The sequence below is a fragment of the Sciurus vulgaris genome, assembly GCF_902686455.1.
Source record: "Sciurus vulgaris genome assembly, chromosome: 11".
Classification (NCBI taxonomy): domain Eukaryota; kingdom Metazoa; phylum Chordata; class Mammalia; order Rodentia; family Sciuridae; genus Sciurus; species Sciurus vulgaris.
The window spans coordinates 41,925,322-41,952,595 of record NC_136472.1 but is presented as its reverse complement, the minus strand read 5'-3'; the positions used below and the strand labels follow the sequence as shown (position 1 = coordinate 41,952,595).

The 27,274-nt window shown below is 40.1% G+C and overlaps 1 protein-coding gene across 9 annotated transcripts in view; it reads right to left on the bottom strand.

Moving 5' to 3' along the window:
• Positions 1 to 27,274, bottom strand: part of MPPED2 (metallophosphoesterase domain containing 2) — a 167,929-nt gene that overhangs the window by 77,982 nt on the left and 62,673 nt on the right. For 6 of the 9 annotated variants that reach the window (XM_079102784.1, XM_079102779.1, XM_079102780.1 and 3 more), the window contains one exon: positions 3,944 to 4,169. In XM_079102784.1, coding sequence (XP_078958910.1) covers positions 3,944 to 4,169 — 226 coding nt within the window. Of the gene's footprint in view, positions 1 to 3,943; positions 4,170 to 6,011; positions 6,783 to 13,776; positions 13,875 to 27,274 lie in introns of those variants that run through there. The other 3 variants (XM_079102786.1, XM_079102785.1, XM_079102782.1) reach the window with 2 other exon arrangements.

Here is a 27,274-nt window from a genome sequence, read left to right as displayed (position 1 = left end):
AAACCTGCCTTAAGGCTTTCAGAGGCAGGGGTGACCCAGAAAGTCATCGACGTTTGCCCTCCCTCCAAGGGAGCCCGTCTCCTTCCCAGACATGTCACATCACTCACAACTTCTTCAGTTGAAGACACTAAATTTCCCTAGACCCACCAAACCACATTCAAATTCTCTTGCTTGGGGATCTAATAAGTACCACAGCATACTCCGGTTGGAAAAGCTCTGATGTGTTCTAAGTTATTTTCTACATACAAATGTCTGTTAAATTGTAAATCAGGAAACTGAATTCTTCTCAGTCTTTAGGAAGCTTTTAGCTGAGACACAAGTTATAAACACGCAATGAATACAGATTAATATTTTCTGAAACTGAACTAAATCTGAATCGATATTTTTTTATTTATTTGTTGTTCATTTTTTATTTTTGATGCTGGAGGTCAAACCCAGGGTCTTGTGCATGCTAAGCAGTCACTCTATTACTGAGATACACTTTTAACCCCTATATTTAAAAAAAAAAAAAAGTACGAGTTAATAGTTATTTACTTGATCTAATGGCAATTGCTTTTGAGAATCCTATGGCAGGACAGAAATCCTTAGTGTCAGGCTTCTGATTTTGTTTCTGCTTTTAAATTAAAACTGCTAGCAATATTAGCAATTCAGAACTTAATATTTCCTCCAGAAAATTCATTGGAAATGCATGGAAATCAATATTAATCAGTTTACATGATTTAGGGATTCAAATATTTATTGGATCATTAAGCAGGCATTTACTTGCAGGAGAATCTGAGGGATGGCACAAAACTTTTGAAGGGATAAAAATAGTATCTATGGTATGAATTCTCCCAAATTTTGTTCTAGTCAAATTTTTAATAGCGGAAGATGTTAAAAAATTGTACAAGATATCAAAATCATCATGCATACTCCCAAATATATACTTAAAAAAAAAAAAAAAAGATTCTAACTGTGGTACACATTCCACTGGGGAGGAGGGCTATGGAAAAGACTAGGGTAGATCTCATTCCCCATTTTACGACAGTGTCCTATTGTCACCCAGTCAGCAGCAGCTGAACTAGGGCCAGAACTCACCCATCTGACTCCAAGTACATCAATGTCTTAGGACGGCTGACAAAGGAAGGAAGCAGAGTGGAAACATCAACGTTCCACTGGATGTAATGGCTACACTTATCAAATGTTTACTCCATGCCTGGAAGTCTTCTACCTGCTGTGAAGGCATTAACTCTGTCTTCAAACTCAACCACTTCAGGGAAGTAATGTTTCCCATTTTAAGATGAGAAAATAGAGGCAGGAAGGTGTTAAGAAAACTCATCCTGGGTCCCACAGTTGAACAGAAATGGAAGACATTGTTCTCCCTATACAGAAATGCTAATGTGGACATTCCTAAATGAATGCTCAGATTATCAGTAGTCCTAGAAATATTCATTTTAACACTATAGCTTCACAGTGAGATTCAAACAACTGATGTCTTCAAATATAGGATGAAACTGAAATTTCCTTTCCATCAGCTTTTGTATTCTTGATCGAAATACAGAATGCCAACAATTATGGATGGGAAAAATCCCATTTAGACACCTCCCTCATTGTAAAGAGGTGCTCAGTAGGAAATAATTCAAATTTGTGGAAATCCCAATACACACTACATGTAACAACAACTTCAGGATAACACTTCAGAAGACTAATGCTGCCTGTCTTCTTAACTTTACCACCCTCCTCAATATTAAAATTTTAAAATCTTAAATGGTTCTATCTAGTTCAGAGATAACTGTATTGTCTGAAGTTTGTAACATCACCAAAGGCAGCTCATGCCCAACACATATCACATATTTGACTTACTCTGGTTTGTTTTTATTTCTTGAGATACTGCAAGGTCTGTCTCAGGACCAAAAATCATCCCCTCATCCATCACCACTGGTAATGACCTCTATCCTAAACAGATTTGCATCAGTTCAGATAATGGAGGGAGTTAGTTGCTGTCATCATTTCAGCAACAATCAATCCAGGGATCTCTGAAAGTCCTGTTTGATTGGGCATAGCCTAAAATGCTCTGTGCCTCCTCTTGAAGATTTTTCAAAAATCATCTTATGTTATTAAAGAAATGATTTTAAACTCATATGTAGAGCTTCTTTGACAATCAGAACTCATTTGTCAACTACTACATTGTTTTTAAGAACTCGACTGTGAAGGGAGAAATGTTCTGGATGTAGTCCTGCCCTATACAGAAATGCTAATATCAACATCCTGCGTTACCCTGAGATCAGTTTTCTAGATGCAGGTTGACAGATTAATTTCTGCTGTTTGTTCTCTTGCCCTTTTCCAACTTTTCATGCATAATAATAAAAAAAAGATGGATATTAATACAGAGGGAGGATGAACTGGATCTGTCAATTATAACCTCTAATCATCACATCACACCCACCACCAGTCCTCAGTCATTCTGTGTTCCCTGCAATCAGAATGGCCGGGTTCAAATCCGGATGTTACCACTTACTATCTGTGGTGTTTCTGAGTAATTACTTCACCTTTCTGTGCGTGAGTTTTCTTATCTGCCAATGAGGATCATAACTGTCTATTCTCCACAGGTATTGTGAGGATGGAAAGAGGATAACAGTTACAATGGGCTTAGAATACTGCCTGGCAGATAGTATTAATTAAGAGTTCAAAATCATGGTCAGGTTGATTTTAAAGAGAAATGAACTTCCTATACCCATTCATCAGTTCCTTCTGGATACCAACCAGTAAAGGCAGGAAAACAATTATAGAAAAATATCTCAACTTTTATCTCACAGAAGACAAACCAAACTGTTAAGTGAAAAAGGCAATCTTAATTCACTGCCTGTCCTCTTTCAGCCTTATCCACAGCTTCTAGGGAGGGATTAGGGTGTTTTTCCAAATGGGGTAAGTAAAGTTGAGTTCTGCTCAATAAAATAATACACAGAGCCTTCAGAAAATAATGTGAAGGGCATAGACTTTGAATTCTCTGATACTGATCATCATCTGGTCCAACACTTCCCATTTTAAGATGAAAACAGGACTCTGGGGCCAAGTGACTTGTCCAAGTTCACATAAGTGCACAGTGGAAGAGCTAAGGGCAGAAAAATGGTAATTATTATCCTAGGCAAATTACCAGGCCCTCTCCCAAGTCCACTGCAAATGTCACTGTTTAGTCCTTATGTGATTACCCTAACAGGTATTATTTTTGCAGTCTAAGATACATAAACTAAGGCTCAGCACCATGAAGTAACTTTAAGACCTGACAACTATCAAGCAACAAAACCAAGAACCACAGTGCTTCCTGCCTGGTCCATAGGTTATGCACCTGCTTCAAGTTTTCTCGGGCCACAGTTTTGAGAATTCTAGGACCAAGGTCTCAACCAGTAACTTCCAAGCTGCCTGTGTATTGGCCTCACCCAGGGTACAGATTTCTGGGCTTCGTTGAAGAGAGGTGAATCATAGCCTGATTTGGGGGCTTCAAAATCTATTTCAACAGAACTGGTCATTCGGACATGTAGAGAGCTTGAGAAATCCCTAATCTACGCCAAGTATTTTATGACTCCGTTCGGTATAAAATGAGAGAGAAATGAGATACCAAAGGTCACTGGAATGTTCAGGAGCCAAACTTGTGTGAAGGGTAATATGGGACCTTCCCCAGATCACCCTGTGTCCTTACACAACAATATGCATCCCAAATCCCATACATATGTACATATCTATCAAAGCCCTACTTCCATTGATCTTTCCTAAAGGAATCTGTTTCAAAATGAAAATAACATATACTGTGTTTGCAACAATACCAGAGAGTATGTGTTTTGTTGGAAATACAGTAATAAGCTTTCCTTCCATCCTGATCATTTTCATTTGAAACATCCAAATCCAAATCATGCTTTCTCGATGTTGAGCTACAAAACAGAGGGACACTGTTTGAATTAACACTTACCAAGGTGCACCGTATATCCTGAATCCTTTCACTGTTACCTCCGAATCTTGCAAGTAAATACTGTTTGTCAGGAGGGACTGAACATTGTCAAAGTCCTCTGGTTTCAATTTGGACACAGAGGGGAAACGGTAGTAGTCCTGTTTAACAAGGTCTGCCATGAATTCCTTATCAAATGTCAGTTCATGATTCCCAGCAATCACTATTTTATATTCATATGGCAGGTTTCCTGAAATAAGAAAAAAAGAGCACCAATTAGCACGTTCATTTCCCATCACAAAGTACAACAGCCAAGACTGTGTGATTAGCAGACGCTTCACTCAAATGAAATAGCTCACACATTCCTTTATATTTCCGTATGAACCAAAATTTATGATTATTCCTTATGCTAACAAAAATAAACAGGAGATAGGAAGCTGCTAAGAAGCTAGAAAGCTACTGAGAAAACATTAAGCTTTCTAGTTCCATTTCCCTCTTCTGTATTCTATAGATTCACTGTGATGGGATCTACACTGTAATGAATCTATACTTCACAATTATCCCATAAAAAGCATTTTAATCATGATACCTAAGAGAAGGCCTGAGCTTGGTTTGGTTGTCAAAAAAAAAAAAAATAAGGCAAACAACTTTTCTTAAAAACTCAGATAAATGCTGGATTTTTAGCATATCCTTCATAGAAAAGACATGGCATAACCAAGCATTCCGCAATTTACATATATGAAAGGAACCACATAGTACAATTTCATATTGCAAGTCTAATTTCAAGTTTACCTTCTGGCTTGTGAATAAAAAGAACATTATTAAGGGCCCCCTGATTGGAAGGCTAACTTTCCCCCATTGGGATGGGAGAAGAAACTGTAACGCTTAACCCCCTTTTAATATTTATGGTATGGAAATGTGAGTTCTCGGTGTGTGCTTTTTATGCAAAAGTTTCCCGATCGAAATGAGATAATTCTGGGAAGAAGAATGAAAGCTATAAAGGAAAACCCAAACACCAGACTTCTGCATAGATTTATAATGTTTGAATAAAGTACAGATCATACATATTAATAACTCACCGTGATGCTATAGGAAACAAAATCCAAAGGCAGATAGTACCGGGCAAGCTGTCCCCATTCTGAGATTAATGCCCTTTTCTCTACTCTGTCACTACCCATCTCTCAAGCCTCGCTGTTGGGCTGCTGCTCATTTTATTTTATTTTGGAGGAAGAAAAGGACAACAGTGCCCATGATTCTAGCTTCCTGAGACTCCTAGATCCAATGCAAAATTAATGTTTCCTGCTATTCCAGGAAGAATTAAAGTTACTATTCTCAGGAAATTGGATACACTTGTTGTAAGAATTGGTCCTTACCAGCAAGCCAGGGTCAATGATCTAATTAAGGAAGCTTAGTGGGGAAGAGAATTGGGGGTGGAGGTTGGGGAGGGGAGCAAGTTCTGTCATCAGTCCACTTGGATTTCAACAACACAAACCGCAAAGATTACACTGCGAAGTCCTTCCTCACAATCTCAGCAGCATACTGCAAATGTAGCTGTTAATCCTACAGTGGTTTTTAGGACTGAGATTTGCACTGTTTTGCAATGTTACTATTTTTCTTTAGTTTTTAATTTTCAGTTTCTAATGGTAACAGAATTGCATATATAGCGGGTGCATTAATGGGGAGGATAAGAAAGAGATGAAAGCAATCTGATGGAAAATGACACCACGGAGAGATGAAATCAGAAACATTGAGGCCAAGAGTCAATGCATATCCTTGATTACTAGCCCACTCTGTCATGCCTTCAGCCTCAGTTGTTTGCAAGGCTGTGCTGAGGAGCACATCCAAAATAGGAAGCCTCCCTCAAATGCATGTTTATGCAAGTTTGGCAATTATTAGTGTGATGTATGTTGCAAGCTACTTAGAATTGGTGGCAATGCTTTGCACAATCCCTGCACTTGAAGCGCAGATGAAAGATACTATTAACAGGGCCACAAATTCCCAGCACTGTACATGCTGGAAATTAGTAGGCCCTCCTACTCTAATATCATGGCTTTGTGAATCCAATAACCTGATACTGTACCCACAGCCTCACCTGTGCTCCCAAAGCCAAAACAGGCTAAAATGTTTTCCTGGACAGTAAGCTGTCCCCAGACAGGTCCTGCCTGTGTGAATCTTTGAGCCGCTCTCCTTGTACACATCGCACTGTGGCTGTCCAGCTCCACTTTAATCTTTCATGATGATGGATTCACTGTAAACCCTTTCATTATGCACAACGGCTCTTGCAAGAGGGCTCGGCTTCTCCATTTGTCCTCATTTTAGAGCTTTGGTTCAGAACAGGTAAGACCAGGACACAGGGTGAAGGAAGTACATTTTCTCCCTTCAGATCAGTGTTTTTAAAAAAGAAAGGAAAAACTGCTGCAAAGTAAATCTTCCTCAGGATGACAGGCATCCTCGATGTCTTTTAAATCAAATTTTGGAAACTCGGCATGAAGAAGTAGCCACTGAAATGAACAGCCGCAGACACTGTGATGATATTTACACATCACCAACAAACTCATCTCTTTCTGGGAATCCAATAGTAGTTTCCAACTTCCATCCTCTGTTACCTATGTTATGAGATTGTCTGACATATTTTCTTTTTTGCTGAACTGACCTTTCATCTATAATCTGCCAACCTTTATGTTTTATATGAAAAGTGTAAGCAGGGCAGCTGACAAATCTCCTGTTACTTGATGGCATTTTCATTTTTTTCCAGACTAGATTAATTTGGAAGGCTCTGCAGTCAAGCTTCAAACTTCTTGATATTCAAATGGCGTCACTTTTAAATTGTCAGACAAAGAGGTGCCTGCCTTTAAACACTTTACTCAGATCAGCCCATCTAAGCCAACCTGCTTGGGGGAAAAAAAAAAAAAAAAAAAAAGGCCACATATAGATATTCTAACATGGAAAAAAAATTTTCCCTGAATGACATAAAGATCTCTAAAACCTAACCATTTCCATCTTTCTCAAGAGGTGGTGTATGTTCCACTAGTGGCAGACAAAATTATTTTAGGTGAAATGAAGATGAACCCTTGACAAAATGTCAAATAGTTTTGTGCATTTTTAAAATGCATGTTTTGAAAAATATACAATATAACAGCATTAAATAATGATATACAGCTTCATTTCTTAAAATTTTACATATAAAATAAGAAGTAACTCTCTCACTTTAATCAGAATGGCAATTATCAAGAATACAAGTAACAATAGGTGTTGGCGAGGATGTGGGGGAAAAGGCACGCTCATTCATTGCTGGTGAGACTGCAAATTGGTGCAGCCACTCTGGAAAGCAGTATGGGGATTCTTCAAAGAACTAGGAATGGAACCACCCTATGACCCAGCTATCTCACTCTTTGGTGATATCTAAAAGATCTAAAATCAGTACACTATAAGGACACGGTCACATCAATGTTTGTAGCGGCACAATTCATAACAGTCAAGCATCAAACCCAACCTAAGTGCCCTTCAACAGAACAACGGATAAAGAAAATATGGTATATATACACAATGGGATGCAATTTAACCATAAAGGAGAATGAAATGGCATTTGCTGGGAAATGGATAGAACTGGAGACCATCATGCTAAGTGAAAGAAGCCAGACCCAAGGAGTCAAAGTTCAAATGTATTCTCTGATATGGGAAAGCTAGACCAAAATAAGGGAAAAAAAGCAAAGCAAAGCAAAGAAGTGGCAGTGGGAGGGATTCCATCAAAATAGAAGAGAAATCAGTGGAGTTGAGGAAGGGGGTTGAGGGGGAAGCAGGAGGATGGGAAAAGAGAAGAACAATGGAATGAATTTGAACTCGATTTCCTATGTGCATATATGCAAATCTTACTAGTGTATCTTACCAACGTGCATATCCACAGGTGCTAATTTTTTTAAAAAAGAAAATTTTAAGTAAATAGCATAAAGCTCAGTGGAGTAAGAGGGGAGGGATAGAAAGGGGAGGGAAAGAGGACAACTAAGGACTGAATTAGAACAAATTATACTCCACACTTTCATAATTATGTGAAAATGAATCCTAATATAATGTTTAGCTAAAAAGAATAAAGCAGGAAGAATTTTAAAAGATTGAAAAGTAGGAGGTGACTTAAAGGAAACTTTGAGTACATAAGAGCAGGAGTAATTCACAGACGCAGCAAGGTGATGGTGGCAGCCAGTGAATGGATGTCCTGTGGGAAACCCGACCATCCGTCCAGTGCAGAGCTAGAGACTACGAATGAGGTGCGAGTGCTCAGAGGCTGCATCCGAGCCTCGTTCTAGTCTTCATCTTCTGAGCTTAGGGTCCCACAAATAAATCCTCAAGAAACAAAAGGCAGCAGGGTCCTCCCTGTGACTTGATAGTTTGAATTGCCCTACATTCTCGCCACCACCCCAAAGCAGCCTGGTTCCTCTCCATCTCCCAGGTTCCCTCTGGCCCCCTCACTGGATATGCAACATGCCCCCTAGCCACAGAAATAAAGAGCAGGCGAGTGTCACATGGCTCCTACCCTTCACTTTCAGGTCATTCCATAGGTGTATTCTTTCTAACATCTGGCCTCTCCCTCTCCTTCCTCCCGCTCCCTCTGGCACCTTCCTCTCCAGATACTGCCTCATTTTGCCATTTTCCTCCTCTCTCTTTATCTGTAGAATCTCCCTCTGCAGTGAGTTCACACTTACCCATCCCTTGACCCGCACCCAGCCACGTGTGCTGCACACACAATCCCAAACTGGCCTTGACCTTGCTGCTTTGACAAGCTTTCTCAAGTCACTTCTCACCTCTGGGAAGAGAAGCCCAGATATTTCTAGCTGGTAGGCTGGATTCAGCCCACGGATGTGTTATGGTGAGCCCACAACTCAGTTTTACTTTTTTTTAAAAAATGAACTATCCAGAGAGATATCACAGATATCACACACACACACACACACACATACACACACCCTCTGGGTATCCAGACTTTGGGAAAATCAAAAGATCAGGAAACACTGACTTCCATCTTCCAAAAGACCTCTGCCCTCCTATTTCTGTTTTTACCTGGCCCACTTACTGCATCTGTCTTGCCTGATGGACCACTCTATTATCAGATCTAACAACTTACAGAGAAATCGTTACTCATCCAACACAACCTGGATTCTGTTTCAATTCTCTTCCAAAAGCCTCCCTGGAATGTCACTAATGATGTTCTAATGGTCAAAGTTAAAGCTTTTTCACTCTCCTCACCTCTGTTGTTCATACCACAGTGACATGTGGTCTCTGAAAGACTCGCTCCCCTGATTCCTGATGCACTCTCTAAATTCCCCCTTTCCATCTGGGCTGATATTTTCCTTCCTGTCTCCTCCTCCTCAGCTCATTTCCCATCATCCCAGCTGCTTTGTAATTTACTCCCTGCAATGAGACTCTCCTCCTTTCTCTTCACTTCTATGGAGATTATTCAAGGCACTCTTACTATAATTTCCATATACCTATTCCTCATGGTTCAATTTTTAATCTACTACAACTTAAACTATGTGGGCAGCACAGGGTTAAGAGCTGGGACTCTGCAGGACCCACCATGTATTAGCTGGATGACCTTGGACAGATTCCTGTGCTTTCTAAAGTCCACTAGCAAAATGGGGAGAATAATGGCACCTACCTGGTGGGTTATGGAAAGAATAAAATGAGATGAAGGTCCAACACCTGGGCATAGGATAGAGTCAATGGCCAATGCTTGCTAACTGTTGTTACTCCATCTTTAAGTTTTGCTTCTCAGGTGTGACTTGTCTCTCCCTAGATCTAAAGTTATGGAGCATGGCTTGTGGTTCCTTGTTTAACCCAAAGTACCCAGTTCAGTACTTCCTAATGACAGGCACATAGTTCGTATTTGGTGGATAAGGGATGGAATGAATGAGTCTTTGCAAGACTCACCAGGAGCTTCCTAAGAATTCCAGGAATTGGGCTTGTCATCTTGGACTATGACAAAGTGAAAGCCAGAGTCCTGATTTCTTTCAAATTTAAGCCCTTGTGATGTGTCCTATTCTGTTCCCTGACATATGGTCTAGTCAACTAACCTCTAATTAACTCTTTTTAAACCTACGGATTGGGGTGGAGAGGATGTGGAGAAAAAGGAACACTTTCACACTGCAGGTGGGATTGTAAATTACTACGGCCACTATGGAAATCAGTATGGAGGTTCCTCAAAGACTAGGCATGGAACCACCCTATGACCCAGCTACAGCACTCCTCGGTATTTCTCCCAAAGAATTAAAGTCATCATAGTATAGTGATACATGGGTCCTATGTTTCTCTCATATGTGGAAGCTAGACAGGAAAAAGGAAAAGAAAGTTGGGGTGGGGGGATGTCTCATGAAGATCAAAGGGAGATCAGTAGAGGAAAAGGATGTGGAGCAGGAGGGGAAGAAAAGGGAAGATTCTGGGGAATGTTACTGGTCAAATTATATTGTTAAATTGTGTGCATGTCTGAATAATTAGCAACAAATTCCACCATTATGTACAAAGAAAGTCATAATTCTACCTCTAAGGTTTGGCGAGGATTAAACAAGGTCCTACACGTAAAGAACCTCTTGGTTTCCACACTTTCCATTCAGTCAGTAGATATGAGCTACGCTGTTACTGTTCTGATGATGAGGATGATTAGTCCCCTCTATTGCTACCCAAGAAATCATTAGTTTATCCATAAATGAGATTACTCCCTGGTGCCAGGCATCTGAATATGGAAAAAAAAAACTGAATACTCTAATGGTAGAGTCTGGCATGGTCCTGTGTGTCTTCCAAGCAACAACAATATTATTAGGGTTAATAAGTCATCAGAGAAAGATGAGTGGGCAGAGAGGCCTCTAGCCTATATAAGTGCAAGCAAAACAGTGTCGAGAATATCCTAACCTGGCAGAGTGTGTGCACTGGACACACCACCTCTTTCTTCTCTGTCTGGATACCCACGTCTTTCAATATTTACGGGGGAAGATATGCCAGGGCTGGCCTTTCATTCACAAATGAACTGTATAATCTGAGATAGATGGCCTCCAGGTGCCCTTTCTCTCAAGAGCTATTCCTCATCTGGAATGTCTCTGATTTCTTCTTGCAGTCAGATGGGGGTTGGGGGGGGTGCCTTTCTAAGAGCATGTCACAAGAAATAGAATACTGAGAAAAGTTTAAGATCTTCAGCTATGCATACATCTCGTAAATCTTTAACAACTTCAAAGCAAATATACAGTGACTTGTGTCAAGGTCAGCCTCCCTTCCTTATAACACTCTGGACGCTGAATGTGTCACTTACAGTGGCTCCCATGAATCACAGCAGATGAACCAGGAGGGTCCTCCGAGACTGCTTGATGGTTTGAAAGCTGTGCTCCATGAAGCTTTCCCAGGGCCAGAGCACAGAATATGAGAAAAACCCCAAGGGCTGAGGAGAGAGAGCTGCTTCCATGTTCACCAGAGCAAATCTGTGTTCCCTGATTTTACAATGTATGGACAGGTTTCCTGAAGATAGACTCCTTGGCTTAACAAAAAATTAAGTGAAAGCAAAACAAAAAAAAACCAACCCCTGATTCATCCAGCTCTGTTCTCTTGGTGAAGAAACCGAGTGCCAGAAAGGTGTTGCTATTTGCTGTGTAAAGTCACAAAGCTGGTGGCACAAGTGAGACAACAATCTAGCTCTGTTGCCTCCCAGGCCATATTATTTCAGTTGAGCCCAAATGTGTAACGGCACAATAAAGTTTGGCCCAGATTCTGCCTTTAACATGAGTCCTCTTCATGCTCTTCCCCCATTGATGGTGACCTCTTCTCTAGTTCTAGGCAGTGACGGCCCTTTTTGTTTGTTCCATGAAACAGAACTCCCCATTCTAGATGTTTCTCTGGCTATGTCATGGACTTCTCCATGGGATGTGAGGGGCAGTGTCAGAATCATGCCATGACAACATTCTGGCTCAACTAAGGCATTCCCCAAATGCTATCGCAGCTGTTAGTGTCATTTCTTACCTACTACCTCCCAGGAGATCTGGGAGCCCATCCAAGGACAGGAGGGTCACAAAGAATTTGGGTGCCTGCCCCAGGTCAGGAAGGCTAACTTTATGTAAGGTCCTGGAATTTTAAATTCTTGGCTATATTATAAGAACTAGGATGAAACAAGAATAAAAGAATGGAAGTTTGAGGTAATAAACACAAACACCTACAGGGACCAGAGAGATGAGATAAACTGAATTGAACTGGCTGGAAGATAATAGAAAAAAGTGAGACCTGGGGCAAAGCATACATCATTTTAAATAAACACATATAATCACTGCTCTAGCCAAACAAGATTCCCTTGCCAGCTTGCCCCCTTTCCTCCAATAAAAATTAATGCCCCTCAAAATTAAGTATCATAAAACTACAACCTCTTTTTCTGCTATAAATCATTATGGAATGTATTTCTGTAAAAAATTCAAGTACAGGTCAAACCAAAATCCAAGGTCAATTTCAGTATCTTCACTTTTCCTGGGAATCTGCCTGCCACCCGCTAAAAAATGGCTCTTGCTTCGTGTTCTTCATCCCTGGTGAATGGGAAGCACAGGAAATACAGCAACTGCAGTGGCTAATCAGGTTGGGGCTAATGCCACCTTCCCCACACCTAAGTTTTTATCAGGGACTGGGAAACAAGGCTAATCCATTGCTCTCTCCTACTCACTTCTGCTAAAACCAAGAGAGACCCCAGCACTCAGCAACAATTCTTCTGAAAGATGGCACCCAAAGCCAACATGGTTTTCCAGGTTTCCTCAGTAAAAGAAAGCCTAGTTCTATAAAGGTGACAAACTTTAAGATCTCCAATCCCTATGCCCATTCCCCTCCATGTTCCTCAATTATAGATTTTGAAAATCTGTGAGGAAATTAAAACAATCTGTAACACAGCACTCACAGTAAATAAAACTCACTCTTGTAGCAGGAAGAAAAACCATAGAGAGATGACAGGACAAAAGAACTTGCTATGACTCCTAGGTGTGGGAAAATCAGACTCAAAAATACAACCTTGAGGTTTACCTTCCTTTGCCAATGTGCTAGAAAATAATCTCACTTTCTGAGCTAAAAGAGAATGAAACAGACATATAGTTCTGCTATCATGGGACTGCTTCTAAACAAAAGAGATGTATTACAATTTGATCAGATTTCTCAACCTGCAGCTTGTGTGGGGCAGTGCCAGGGGCCTGTTTTAAAACACTGATCTCTAAGACCAGTGGTATAAAGGGACCTTGTGATACCCCAAAGGTAGAGAGAAGAAGGAAATTTTTCCTGTTTAAAATTATAATTATATTTTTAATATCATGACTCCAGCAGGAATAGGAAAAATGTTCAAACTCCTAAAGTCTCTCTATTCCACTGAGGACTGAGCAAGAATAACCTGGGCCTGAGAATCAGCCAAGCAGAAAATTCTGCAGGATGATGGAAGGGGAAAATAACACCAATGGCTCTGAGGACATAAGAACTAGGAGCTTTGGGGATGGGTTAAGGAGACATTTCATCTCAATTCCTTGCTCGGTGATTAACGGGCACTGATATCAGAGAAGGGCCAAGTCCGGCCTGGAGGAAGGGAGGGGGCTCTGTCAGACATGAGGAGGCAGAGGCCACCTTTCACAGCCGTGCCCCTAGCACCTAGGAAAATGCTTGGCACTTGGTACCCACTGCCTACTTGTTAAATGAATGAACAGACCTCCAGGAATCCCTCTTGGCTCCATGATTTGCACTCACTTGCCTCAGCTGCAAAATCACCAGGAACATTCAGTCGGGGTAAGCTCCGTCTCTGACCTCAGTCTGTCCCCCGTCAGGCTCCATTAATTTTCACAAGTCCTGACAGCTCTCACGTTAATACTCACACTTGCTGATGGAGCCACACGGCAGGTTCAGACTGCTACCTTCTCCTCTGAAACTCATGCATTAGGGTTTCTTCCATGCTTGCAATGGAAAACCAAGTCTAAGAAATATTAAACACAGAAAACTATATTACAATAATGTCAAGGCTGAGCCAGAAACCCAGGAGAATGTAAGGAATGCTCAGCGGAAGCCTGATGGTCCACAGCAGGAATTAGGTTGAGCCTAAGAAACCAGAGCTGAAAGGCTTCCTCCTCTTCTTCAGTCTCCTCCATAAAATAGAATCCCAAGACACCAGAAATGTTATAAGTCTTAACTTATAACAAAAGGAGACAAGAGACCACTCTTCTTCCCCACCCAGGAAGGTAGACTCCCTCTGGACCTAAGTGCTCACCAGTATTCTGCACCCATGTCAGGTAACACGGCTAAGAAGTACAAACCATGAGGGAGCAGCGGATAGCAACCACAAATATTAGGGACCATGAAAACAGCTCAGAGATTTGAATGTCACCCAGCAGCTCCTTGTTTGTATGCATTCCTGTCTCAAGTGTAACCTTATTCCAACATAACTTATTATGACTTACACGCACGCACACATATACATTCATATGTAAAGACAACCACAACTTAGTAAAAAGGAATGACAATATTCTCTTGTTTCCCAAGAGAGTGTCTCTAAGTTGCCACCAGGACCAACATGGCATGTTCTAAATGTGCAGCTGTGGTGGTAACTGTCCACTGAAGGTCAGCTTCAATTAGACTCATCATGGTCATCTGCCTACACATCAGGAATCATAAGGCAGTCTCTTCTACTGTTTATTTTATCCAACCTTTTCTTTATAAATAAGGACCTTGGCTTGTGAAAAAATTTATACTTTGTACAACAAATTCCATTATAAATAGGCTAGCTCTTAAAGCTCAATCTACTTCCTCCAACTCCAGAAAAGTGGATCCAAATCAGGGTCTCAGCCCCAAGAAAAATTGGTAAAGCCGTTGTCGAGTCTCATCTTGATCAGCCGGGTGCATGTTTATCTCACTTGAGCTTATAGGAATATTTGAATACAGGGTATGAAAGAACATAGGCTTTTTTTTTTAGGATTCAGTTTCTAGTTCTGTTATTATTCTCTATAATACTCAAATTCAAAATACACTATTTAACCTTCATCTTACCCAACAGAAAAAAGGAAGATTAATTGTTACAATCTGACTTACAAAGTAGATACAAAAATTAAGTCAGACTGGAAAGGACCTAATACAATACTGGACACACAGGATGATATTAATTTTTTTAAAAAAAAATTTAGTTGTAAATGGACATAATGCATTGCTTGTATTTATTTATTTTTCTGTGGTGCTGAGGATTACACCCAATGCCTCACACATGCTAGGCAAGTGCTCTACCGCTGAGCTACAACCACAGCTCAGGGATGATTATTTTTATCCTGTTCTTGTTTCTCATTGCAACTTCATTGAGGATAAAAAGGGCCATCTCCTATTTTTTTTTTCTACCACCTTAAGAAAGTATTCAGTAAATATTTTTAATAAATTAGAAGTATTGACTGACAAAGTCTATGGTGTACTGAAAAAATAATGCAGTGGATTAATCCCCCACAAAGCCTCTAAAAAGCAACTGAGAGGTGTTCCTTCCAGCAATAATTATAAAATAAGTGGCAATTATTCTACTGAATAATTAGAGGAACAAATGCAAATCCTATGTGTTTGCATTTTGCACCATTAAGTATGGTGAAGAACAAATTAAATAAAAATAACACAAGGTATAAAGGCCACATCTTTTAAAAGAAATAACAATTTTAGAGGCTTTTTGGATTCCCCCTCCTTAACCTTGCAAATAGGAATAAAAAAATCTTTTGTAATAATTACTATTATATCTGCGTGCTGAAATAACGTTTGGGCAGATGAATACAGGATTTCAGCATGCAGTGATTCCGAGGGGCTGGGCTGCAAAAGCCAGACTGGAGGGTTGACAGTGGAAATAAAATCTCTGCCTTAACAGCACCACTGGGGCTAGATGAAAATGGTCTTCTAGAACTTGATTAAAACTAAATTGAAAAAGAACATATTTGGCTAATATTACATTAGACTAAAATATAGAAATGAACCCTAATACTCTTGAAATCTAATAAGAAAAAGCCATCTCAATTTCCAAACTTTCAAAGCATCTTCTTTAAATGCATCACAGATCAATTTACATGGTACTTTTGCCAATAAGCAAAACCAAATCACAGGGTCCAATTGGCTTATATTGGAAAGTGTGAGAGCAAATGCTAGAAAATGCAATTACTGCAAACAAACTCCATTTTCTCCCCTCTGAAGGGAATTTCAGGGAATATTTTATTGCCATCAAATAATATTTCTGAAGGCATCAATACACAATTCTATTTTCTTTTCAGAGTCCCCACTCACTGTATAATCTAATCCACTCTACAGACTATCTTGAAATTTAGAAAAGTGCCTACGAAGGGGGATATTACCTTGCACACACGTCCTCTGTCAATTTTAATAATTTGCACTCTGGACAGGAAGCCTCATAGAGTAAAATTTAGGATCCAATGAAATTGACTTTTCTTATTTTATAACTCAAAATTTTAATGAAGCACTTCAAGGATGAAATTTATAAAGAAATCTTATGGGAAAGGTTATTTTGATCAATAGTGACAGTGATAAGACAGAGAGAATGGAGACCACATTTATTTCTGTTTTCATTTTTGCTTTTCCTTACCCCTGAACGGGCAACAACTTCCACTAATAAGAACTCCACTTAATCAGAGCAGCTACCAAGAAAACTGCTTGGATGGCATGAGACGATGAAGTTCCTTAAGATTTGGTTCCAACATTCTCCTTGGTAATAGCTTGGTGGCTTAAGGCCACAGTCTCCCTTCAGGTATGAAGAGCATAGACTACATACTATAATCCTCCAGGCAGGAAGAAGTTTTGGAAGGAAATCATGACCCTTGGGGCTCAAGATTCCAGGAAGTGGAATTAGAGATCTATGTCACTTTCCATACCTTCCTTCCTTGCCTACAGCCTTCCAGTTTCTAGACACCTAGCCTCCAGCATCTTAAAGCTATGTCTTCCTAAATTCATGTTTTCTTTTAATAAGTTACATAAGGTATATGGTATTCTTTAAGGCTCTCCTTTAAATAAGTCAATTAAACATTTTAAGGAATCCAGGTAATCAGAATACAGTTGAAGAGCACAGTTTTTGCTATTACCAGAAAAGTAAAAGGAACAACAAAAAAAGCAGAGGTGACCATGATACTGTAAGCTTCCTATTCCTGGGCATTTGGAGTCAGGTTTATACACTCTACTTTTGCCTTAAATTGTTTATTAGAACACATGTCAACTTCTGTCCCTTACTGTACATATTCTATACCCACTGGCAAGGCACAGGTTTCCCCCAATCTTTTGGTCCACTTCTGTTATGACTGTGTGCCCCCAAAAAAGAATTCCTATCAGGAGGCCCTTCCCTCAGTACCTCAAAACGTGACTATAGTTGGAGATGGGACCTTTAAAGAGGTGATTAAGTTAAAATGAGGCCATGAGTGTGGGCCCTCATCCAGTCTGACCAGTGTCCTTATAAGAAGAAATATGGACCTACAGACACCAGAGAATCAAACGCACAGAGAAAAGGTCATTTGAAGACATAGCCAGAAGATAGCCATCTGCAAGCCCAGGAGAGAAGCCTCAGGAAAAACCACCCTGCCTTGATCTCGGACTTCCATCCCACAGAACTGTGAGAGAAGAAATGTCTGTTGTTTAAGCCACCCAGGCTGGTATTTTGTTATGACAACTTAGTGAACTAGCCTACCTTACTAGAAGGCAGTGTTCATTTACTGCTTCCCACATTAAAACTGAAATGATCTATCAAAATCCAAATCTGATCATATCTACTCCCTCCACACACTTAAAATTCTCACCCACTTTAAAATCCTCCCAGATTTTCCAGCATTGCCTGGTGGGCGGGGGGCGTGGAATGACTAGCCTCCTGGGTGATGTGTAGAACTCTTTGAGATCCACCCCAGCCAGCGGCTCCTCCACCGCACCGCGCCCTGCACACTGAGCTTCGCCAAGGGCTTACAGTTAGCTATGACCTCCAGAGGGTTCAGACTATATTATCTTTGCTTTTATATTCCCAACAGGCTTCAATAATTATTTATTGAATGAATGGAAAAATAATTCTATCCCGGCTGAGAATCATGGGGATATGAGTGACTTGTACCCCAATTCTGGGTTCAACATGGCCTGAAAGCATTACAGATCACATTCTTGGATGTCATCGATTACATATATCCTGAATTATCCCATTCATTTGCTATTAAGAAACGAAATCTGATTTTAAAAACCTGTCATGGGGGTGCCTCTTTTGCTGGGAAAGGCACAGGGGGCAAAGAGATTGGGCTTCTCATACTAAGAACTCAAGATTATTGAATAAATGAACAAATGAAAGGATGAATAAATGAATGAATGAAGTACACATCACACAAATAATAATGCACTGCCATTTCAAAAAGAGAAGGGAGTTGTTACTACATGTTTAACATTACTCACTTAAAGATTTTTCCAGCCTTTGTTCCCAGGATTTGGAATCAATAGATGGAGTTAATGGAACGGTCATTCATTATGCAAAAAAGGTGCCTGTATTTCTTCCTGGTTGTATTCCTTCATCTGAAAGTTTTCACCCTTAGGCCTGTTGGGCAAATCACTGCTGTTTTGACAGCTGGCTCTGTAGAAGCCACTCTTTATAATTGAGCCTATTGCCCAGGCCCAAACAGGGCATGTGTGTGCATCTTCTCAGGCCCCCAAGTCACTGGGTCAGATCAAAGAATCCACGCTAATTTATTTGCAGGGCCAGCTCTTTTCTTTTACTTCCAACAGAAAAATCAAGGGGCAGCGGGGTGCTCCTGACCTCTTATCCTTGAATTCCAGGCTAATTGAAATTCCAACCTAGCCGAGTCCTGAGATCATAGTCATTCCTTCTATGGAATGGGAAGCTGAGACCAAGCAACCCAGCAAGGACACATAGCTACTCTAAGGTCACCCAATGACTTGGGTGCAAAACAGAATGCCTAAGATCACAAACCTATCCTCTCTGTTCCACCATATCACACAAAGACAGGATCAGGTTCTGAGAAAGACATAATTCATGGGCCTTGCTTTACAGATCAGAAAACTTTAGTTCAGAGAAACTGAGAGGCTTTTCTGAACCCATAATCATGAACCCTGATTTTTAAAACCCATCTACCACTACGTCAAAGTGTCTTCCAGTTACACCCAGAACGCAGAGTCACTCATTTCTTCATATCTTTATATTTCATAGACACCAAAGGCTGCTCAGGTTAAACCTTTACTATTCTGGTTTAAGAGATTTTCTTTCATTTGACTTGTGGAAGGCATCTACTTAGTTATCTTAAGTGTAAGCCTAAAAAAAAAAGAATAATTTAAGGTGAGGGAAATGTCCTCTCTGAATCCAGCCATTGTTCTTCCAAATGTTTCTTCTGTATCTGATACTATTACTAAGGCACCCTTAACATAACATAATAGAAAAGATCTTCCATCATGTCAATATTCCAAATTTACTTACTTATTTTTCTATCTGTAGCTAAGGGGCTACATTTGGACCAAGCCAATATGGCACCCCTTCTTCATTTCAAATACCTAGATAGTTCCTCAAGGTTTGGAGCAAAATATTTTACAAATTGGTATTTCATAATATGTAGACTCTTCCCAACTACAGTATTTCATTGCTACATGTCTCTCTTTCATTTTTTCACTGAGATTATTCTCCTCAAAGTATGAGCTGAAGCCAAGATCATTGACTATTAAAGGCTAGAAATGGAGGTCAAGTTTATTTGAAAAAAGGCTACTTTTATTTTTTTTTTAATTGAATTCCCTCGAAATGTTTTGACCAAAAACTATAGATTAGATACACTGGTAAGAAGAGAAGGTTATTATTACAGAGTTTAACATAATTCTCCAGAAACAAGAATTCCAAACACTTCTATTCAAATCCATCCAAAGCTTGTAAAGTTGATCCCTTACTGGGAAGGTCTGGCCTGATTTCAATTCTTCTTCAAGTTAAACTGTTCTTACTTTATAACTCAGTCATGTGACATTTCACTTTCAACTCCATGTTCTCAGATTCACCCACTTTGTGATTTAACTCCCTTTTCCCTGGCTTTTATTTCCATTTGGCTCATTTAAAAGATCTTGCAAAGTCAGGTCTCAACCTCATTTTCTAATGCAGCAGGCTTGTGGAAAAGAAATCCTTCCAGATCCCATTAAATCCCATTGGATCTCTGACCCTCTCAAAAGTCAGGATGAGATTTGATAAGGAAATAAGGTTCCAGAATGCACATTGAATGATCACAGTCCTACAACGTTCAACAAATAGTCCTTGGGGACCTAGGACTTGACAGGCAGAAGTCTGATAGTGGCTGAGAATAATGATGCACAAACAGTCAAGGATCCCCACCCTTATGGGGCATGTACTGAGTTGGCACCCACAGTCAATAAAGAAGTAAAAACCTATTAATATAACTCAGATTATAGTAAGTGCTAGGGAGAAAGTGGATTAGCAGATACCGTGAAAGACAGTAATAGTAAAAAACATGGCAACCAAGAAAGGTGTCTTTGAGGGACATCAGTCAACATTTTCCATCCGCCCATTCAATGGATGTGTCAGAAATAGACTTCCCTGATCATGTATGACATAATGCAGTGAGGCAAGAAGTATACCCAGGCACACACTGGAGACATTCAGAACAGTGTGTCAAGCACATGGTTCTTTTCAAATCTCAATTTTCATAAAAACAATCATCTATAGAAATCTGCTATGGTCAATTTTTTTTTTTAGCTGAAAAAAATTGTTTAATCTATCCTTAGGTTCAAAAATCTTCCTAACGTGTTTATCCAATTTTCTGCCGTAGTAAGGAAGGCATATTAAGGGTATAATATTGAAGCAACCAGGAGGAAGTAAATTGTACAAGATGGGGCAGATCATGTGCATGCCCTGAAAGTGGTTGTTACTGTTGTTGTCATCTAGGGGTGGCTTGGAGCAGTTCAACAAAGCTAACTATGAACAAAGTTTTCCCTAAATTTTTGGGTTCTCCCTTTCAGGTTTGTCAGAACACTGGCTTGACTGAGGGAACCTCAAACAGGCAGTAACAGAATGTCATATAAGGATTGTGTCAACTGGCATCCAGCCCCCAGGGGCCCTAGGGGAGAAGATGCCCTCATGACTAGGGCTCTGCCCCTTGGTTCCTGAGTCCCCCTCCATGGTCATTCTACTTGGCCACAGCTGACCTTCCATATTCTATTAATGAAAGCTTAAACATTCAGGTCTTGATGGGATTCTTCTCTCAGCTTGCTACAGATGGCGTGGGTGATGATATACAGGAAGACCCTGTGTCTTGGTCCAGAAGAAGATCAATTTTGTTTGTTACTTAGGTGGGGCAAAGGCAGGGGGTGGTTTATGTGGAACACTTTGTTTGAAGAAAAATTTATAAGGAACTTTGAATTAAGAAAAAAAAAAAAATGAAAAAGGTAAAGATGTCTTCCCTGCGGCCCCTGCAGCCCCTGATTCCTAGCCTTTCAGGGCCATTGGAACACAGTTGAAAAAAATCACTGCCCTAGAAGTTGAATTGTACAAACTCTCTAATTATTATAAGGCCTGAGATAGTCACTCTAGACTAATTGCTCCCAAATTTATCAGTCTTCTGAATTATATAGGGAGTTTCCTATTTTTTTTTTTTTTTTTTTAATCAGATTCTAGTCTCCCTTTGGCAAATTCAGATTCTCTGGGTCTGAGTGAGCCATGAACTTAAGGAAAAAAATTCTCTTTCTGCACTTTTACTTTTTCTTTGCATCTTCTAACAATTAAATAAGATCTCGGGGGCCAATATTGCCCTAGAAAGGAGGAAAGGGGAAGACTCCTGCCCTACTTTTATTCAAGTCTAGAAGTAGAGGGAGTCCACCCACCTATAATGGAACTGGGCTCAAACAGCTAGAATGGAACAGTGGGATGATTGTTTTTATTATTTATCTATTTATTTATTTACTTTTGTCTAAGACTTTCCCTCTGTGCATGATCTAGCAAGAGCTTCTTGCTACTCTCTTTTGGTGGGTTCAGGCTCCAACCAAGTGTCTTCACATCTCCTGATGATCAATTCATGATGACAACTAGCTAATTCATTTGGATGTTAGCCCCAGGAATCTCAACAGGACAGTTGCAGATGGGTAAGAGCAGAAGGCCAAGCTGCTCCCAACAGACACCCATCAGACACAGTGGACAGGGACAGGCTCAACCTCTCAGACCTTTGGAATCTGACCACAGAACAGGATCTTTCATCTCCCCCTTGACATGGTCTCTCCTGGAAAAGGCGCAAGAGCTCAAAGCCTCTCCTCCTGTCTGAAGGAAGAGGGTCTGGTGGCTGCTCCATGGCATGGCAAGAGCTGAAAGGCAAATTAGAAAACAGAAAAAAAGGAGGAGGGAAGGAAAAGAGAAAAGCAAAAACTTCCAAGAGGAAAACAGGAAACAAGGTGAGGAGGATGGTATTTTAAAACGTCACCCAAGGCTGTCCCAGTCACTGGCCACACCATGCTGCAGGGCTGTTCCCTGAATTAGAGAAAGTCGTACAAAATGGTCTTCATTCTAGGAAGATGGCAGGCTACTCTCTTGGAGGTGTCCTTCGAAGACATTTCATTACAGGGTCCACAAAGCAGACACTGGTAAGGAATCACTCAGATCCTATTCCCAGGGAACCTCAGTTTTGTTCTTGCGTGATCTTCCCCTGGGAAGCCAGAGGCTCAAGAAAGATGGGTTGTTCTTGAAGCCAGGCTGGTGGATCTCATTTAGTCAATAAGTTGATTTTCTTTCTAGTGACTGGTTTAAGGAGTGTGTGTCATCCAGTACTGACCTGGGAGGCATCTGAAGGGCTTCCGGGAAATGGTCATCACCTCACAAACAGACATGCTGAAGGGAAGGACCCTCTTTTTCCACCAAACACTGTCATATCATCACACTCTACCTGGAACTTTGGGATAGTCACTCTCCAATCTTTGGGACAAGAGTGATACATAAAAATAGGAAGAAGGAATACTGAAAGCCCTGGTTCCTAATCTAGCATCACCCCTGAACCCCTGAATTACCAGATCTATTACCACTATCAGATTTTCAGTTTATATATATATATATATGAGAATAAATCCCTCGTTACTTAAGCCATTTTGTTTCTTGCAGCCAAATGTCTCCTAACTGATTCAACTCACTAGTTTACATTTCTATAAGCTCAATTAATGTTTCAACCAAACAAAGCTCCTTGTCTATCTTCTATTCTTCATTATAAAAGTGTGGTAAGAGATCCTGATTTGATTTGCTGCCCCTGACAAGGATATTCGTAGTCCTTGCAAACAAAAGAAGTATATATACCAATGTATATGACACCTTCTTTCAGACACTGTATACTGTAAAGACATGCATACATTAACTTACTATCTACAACCATATAAGGTAAAAATTATTATCCCCTTTTACAGACAAAGTGAGCTAAGTCCACAGAGGTCAAGATGAAAAGAGAGAATGGCCTGATTGAGGATAATCAGAGTTTGCAGATTGCATCCCTAAACTCAGTGGACCATATGATGGAAAGCAAGAAGGTGGCGGTGAACTGGCTGCACAGAGGTCATCAAAGCTGCAGTTACTAAGACTGATCAACAGAGAATCAGATTCAATAGAACGGAAGTAGATTCCAGGAACATAAGATTGAGAGAAGTAGTGAAGTTCAGGACACAGAAATTAGGAGGTAGAGAAAACTGAGCTACCCAAGATTTGAGGAATATAACAGGATAAACTGAATTGACTGGTTTCTCCTGATCTATTAATCCCTGTCTAAACAGGAATTCAGAAAACTTCAAAAGTTAACTTCCATCGAGTGGTTGTATGACCTTAATTCCTTATGGATTTAGGATGACAAACCAAAGTTAAATTTGCCTCCTACATCCTATAGGATATGAAAAGATGTATTTTCTTGTCTTCCTGACAGTTTTATTGATACAAAAGCCCAACTTGCCTCACAGACATTCTGAGACCTCCTATAATGGACACAGGACAGCCTACAACATGAAGGAAACTTTAAAAAATCCCACCAAGCCTTCAGGAACTTTCTAATAAAGATCCTGGAAAGTCTGGATGTGGCCCTAAGGAGTTAAAGTAGGGGGCTGGAGTTGTGGCTCAGTGGTAGAGCACTTGCCTAGCATGTGTGAGGCACTGGGTTCAATTCTCAGCACAACATATCAATCAACCAACCAATCAATCAATAAATGTCCATTGACAACTAAAACATAGTTTTTAAAAAAGAGTTAAAGTAGTCATATAATTTCACTATGGCAGTTTCTGCCTACCACAGAGAGCATGAATAGGACCAAAGATGAATGACATTAAACCAGAAATAGTAAACACATGGTACATGAGTGACCACACCCGCTTCCTAGCACAGCAGCTGTCACTTATCAATCATAACATTTTTCCCACTGAGTCTAGACATGCATAAGGATCCTTTTTTACAAAGTGCATCAGACAGCCACTTTCAATTGATCAGAGTTGGCAAATGTTGTGATTTCTCTCTGCCATACTTGCATTGAAACCCCCTCAGAACACAAATAAATGTTCAGAAATCTCCCTACTAAAAGAAAAAAAAGTGTGTATCCATTTTCCAAACACTCTTCCAGTGCTTCCAAGGCTCATTATTATTATTTCAGTAGCTCTTCAAGTCTTGAACATTTAAAAAGGGCACTTGGATAAATGCTGAATTTCATTTAATTTTTTTTTCTCTTAGTTTGGCCAAAGGCTTTAGCATTTCCCTAATATGAATATTAAACTGAGCAGAGCCCATGAAGCACTGGAACCAAAACAGTTAATTAGCAAGTCACCAAGGCTGGTAGCAAGAAGCAGGAGGCACGGCTTAGGAAGCTGCCCATTTTTCTTGTAATAAAGAAAATAAAGACAGTAATTCTAAGAACATGTATTAACCCCCCAGTATGGGTAATTGCCATCAGATGTGGGTCTGTCAGTCTTGCATTAACATAAGCTACTGTGTTTTGGTTTTCAATGGCACAGTAATGCCCATGATACTGTAGATAAGTGCTAACGCTGGAATTTTGAGAACCAAGCCCTGTGTCCAGCAAATGCTTTTAAAAGAATTTCACTCTCAGTGGTTGCTTGCTCAGAAGAAATCCATTTTATGTTAAAAAAAAAAAAAAAAAAAAAAAAAAAACGAGAAAACAACAAGGCATTCAATTGAGCAAGCATTTTCTTAACTCATTTTAAGATAATCTCTTAAATTCCCCAACAATTTCTCCAAGGGATGGAAACATAGAAAGAGACTTTGTAGGGTTTGGCTGTGTGCTCCATTCTATATTGGTGTACGACATAAAATAATGGAATGATGATAAAACAAAAAAAGAGAAAGGCTTTATAATAGTCAGGACACGCCAACCAATTTTAAATTGAATTACACAGCCTGCTAATCTTTATGATGGGATAAAATTTCTTTCAACATTATGCATTATACTAAAATTTGCTGCGCTTTCCCCTCCCACTTCTTGAGCTGCTGCCACCCCTCCCCACCCCCGCACACACACCTCCCCAGTGAGATAGCTTGTCTTCAACCCCAAAAGCATTGTTCCTGCTGACTGGGAAGGCAGGGCACCGCTCTGTGCAAGATTTCATTTTTATGGCTATTGTTAGTTGGTGTGTATCTATATTTTACACCAGGGCGTACGAAAACAGTGTTATGAACACTGGGCATATTTTCCTAATACCACAAGCACAAATTTTCTAAAAAGATAGATTCAAACATACATATGCGGTAGAAGGAATTTTTAAAAACCAGCAGTACTAAGGAGCTTTGTTCACTTTTAAAGATGGATGTAGACAACACTGTATATTTGATGAAACAGCTAAGCCAGAAATTCCAAATTGTCCAAGTGTAGAAGTGGTAGCAACGCTGCGGGAATACAGTTGTCTCGTTTTGTGTGCCTCACTCCTGGGCCCTGGAGCAGGATATTAATGAGAAGGGAAAGACCTTGATCTGTGAACATGGACAGTCCCAGATGTCAACCCCCACCTCCCCTCTGACAGCTCTAATGGAAAGGAATCAGAAAGGATGGTAAGACCACCCTTGACAAGTTTCCTGATCCTTCCTCCTCCTGTCACCTGATGGGGAGTTTCCACACCTACCCTGGTCAAACCACGTACGAACTGTATGAACTACTACTAAAAGCTACAACGGCTTCTTAAGCTTTAAGCTCCTCCCTGATGCCTTCCATTACAGAATTTCACCCTGTGGTGCATTTTGACTGATTTATAATAAAAAGGAGACACACAACAACCCTGCATACTGACAAGTGAACAACAAATCCATGCTCTTCATCACAGAACTAGATCTAGATTTTTTAAAAAGCATTTCCCAGGCAAGGAAATACATCATACATTAAGGGTAAAGATGTGTCTGGGAACTTCTCAAAGAGACTACAGCAAGTTAAAAGCCACAGAACAGCACAAGAACCACAGGATTTTTTTTGTTCAGGATCTTTCTGATATTCTCTACACTGTTTTACTGAGTCTTCAGTCTCTCTGAGGCATGCACTCACTGCTGCCGGAAGTAAACAGACTAGTAAGTCAGAGGCTGTCCCTAGCAGGTTATTCCAGAGCCACCTGTGATGATCCCCTAACCTGTTCATGTCACTGTACTTTTTAGTGTAAACATCTAATACAATCATGTAGTACTTAAAAATCATAAAAACCTGAGGTACTCAGATTCTATACCTCAAAGGATTCTGTATTCACAAGCACCTTACATTCCTACTCACCAATAAATACACCAAAATAGAAATGTGATAAATCTGACAAATTTCAAACAAAAATGAGAAGATCCATGTGTGATTTAGAACAGAAATGCAGTACTGATCTCTAATCAGTGTGTCCATGTTCGAAGGAAAGGCCTGGGTGCTGCCCGGAAGGTAGGCCAAAGCAACACCCCTGGGTGCTCCAAGTTAAAAATCATTAAGCTACATGGTTATTATTTGTATGCTTTACTGCTTTTGTTGACACTTTTGATTAATTAAACAGTTTTCAGTCCTTGGCTTTCACTAGAGTAGGTGCTGCTTATATACCCCCCCCCCCCCCCACAAAAGTAGAAGCCAGGCCTTTATACCAACCCTCGCCCTCAGGTTTTTCAAAGAACAAAACCTCCAGGAGCTAAAGCTATAGCTGCAGGACATAAGCCATACATGTAGCTTTGGTTTCTACCTACTTCTATAGGGGAATGATTCATCTGCTCACTTTCACAGTGCTAAATGAACACGTTTAAGGATTCATCTCTTTAAATCATATATCAGAAACTTGTAGGCTTTGGGGACACTTTACGGTCTAAATCCAAGTTATGGATTTATCAAACGAAGAATATACAATGAAAATATTAAAGT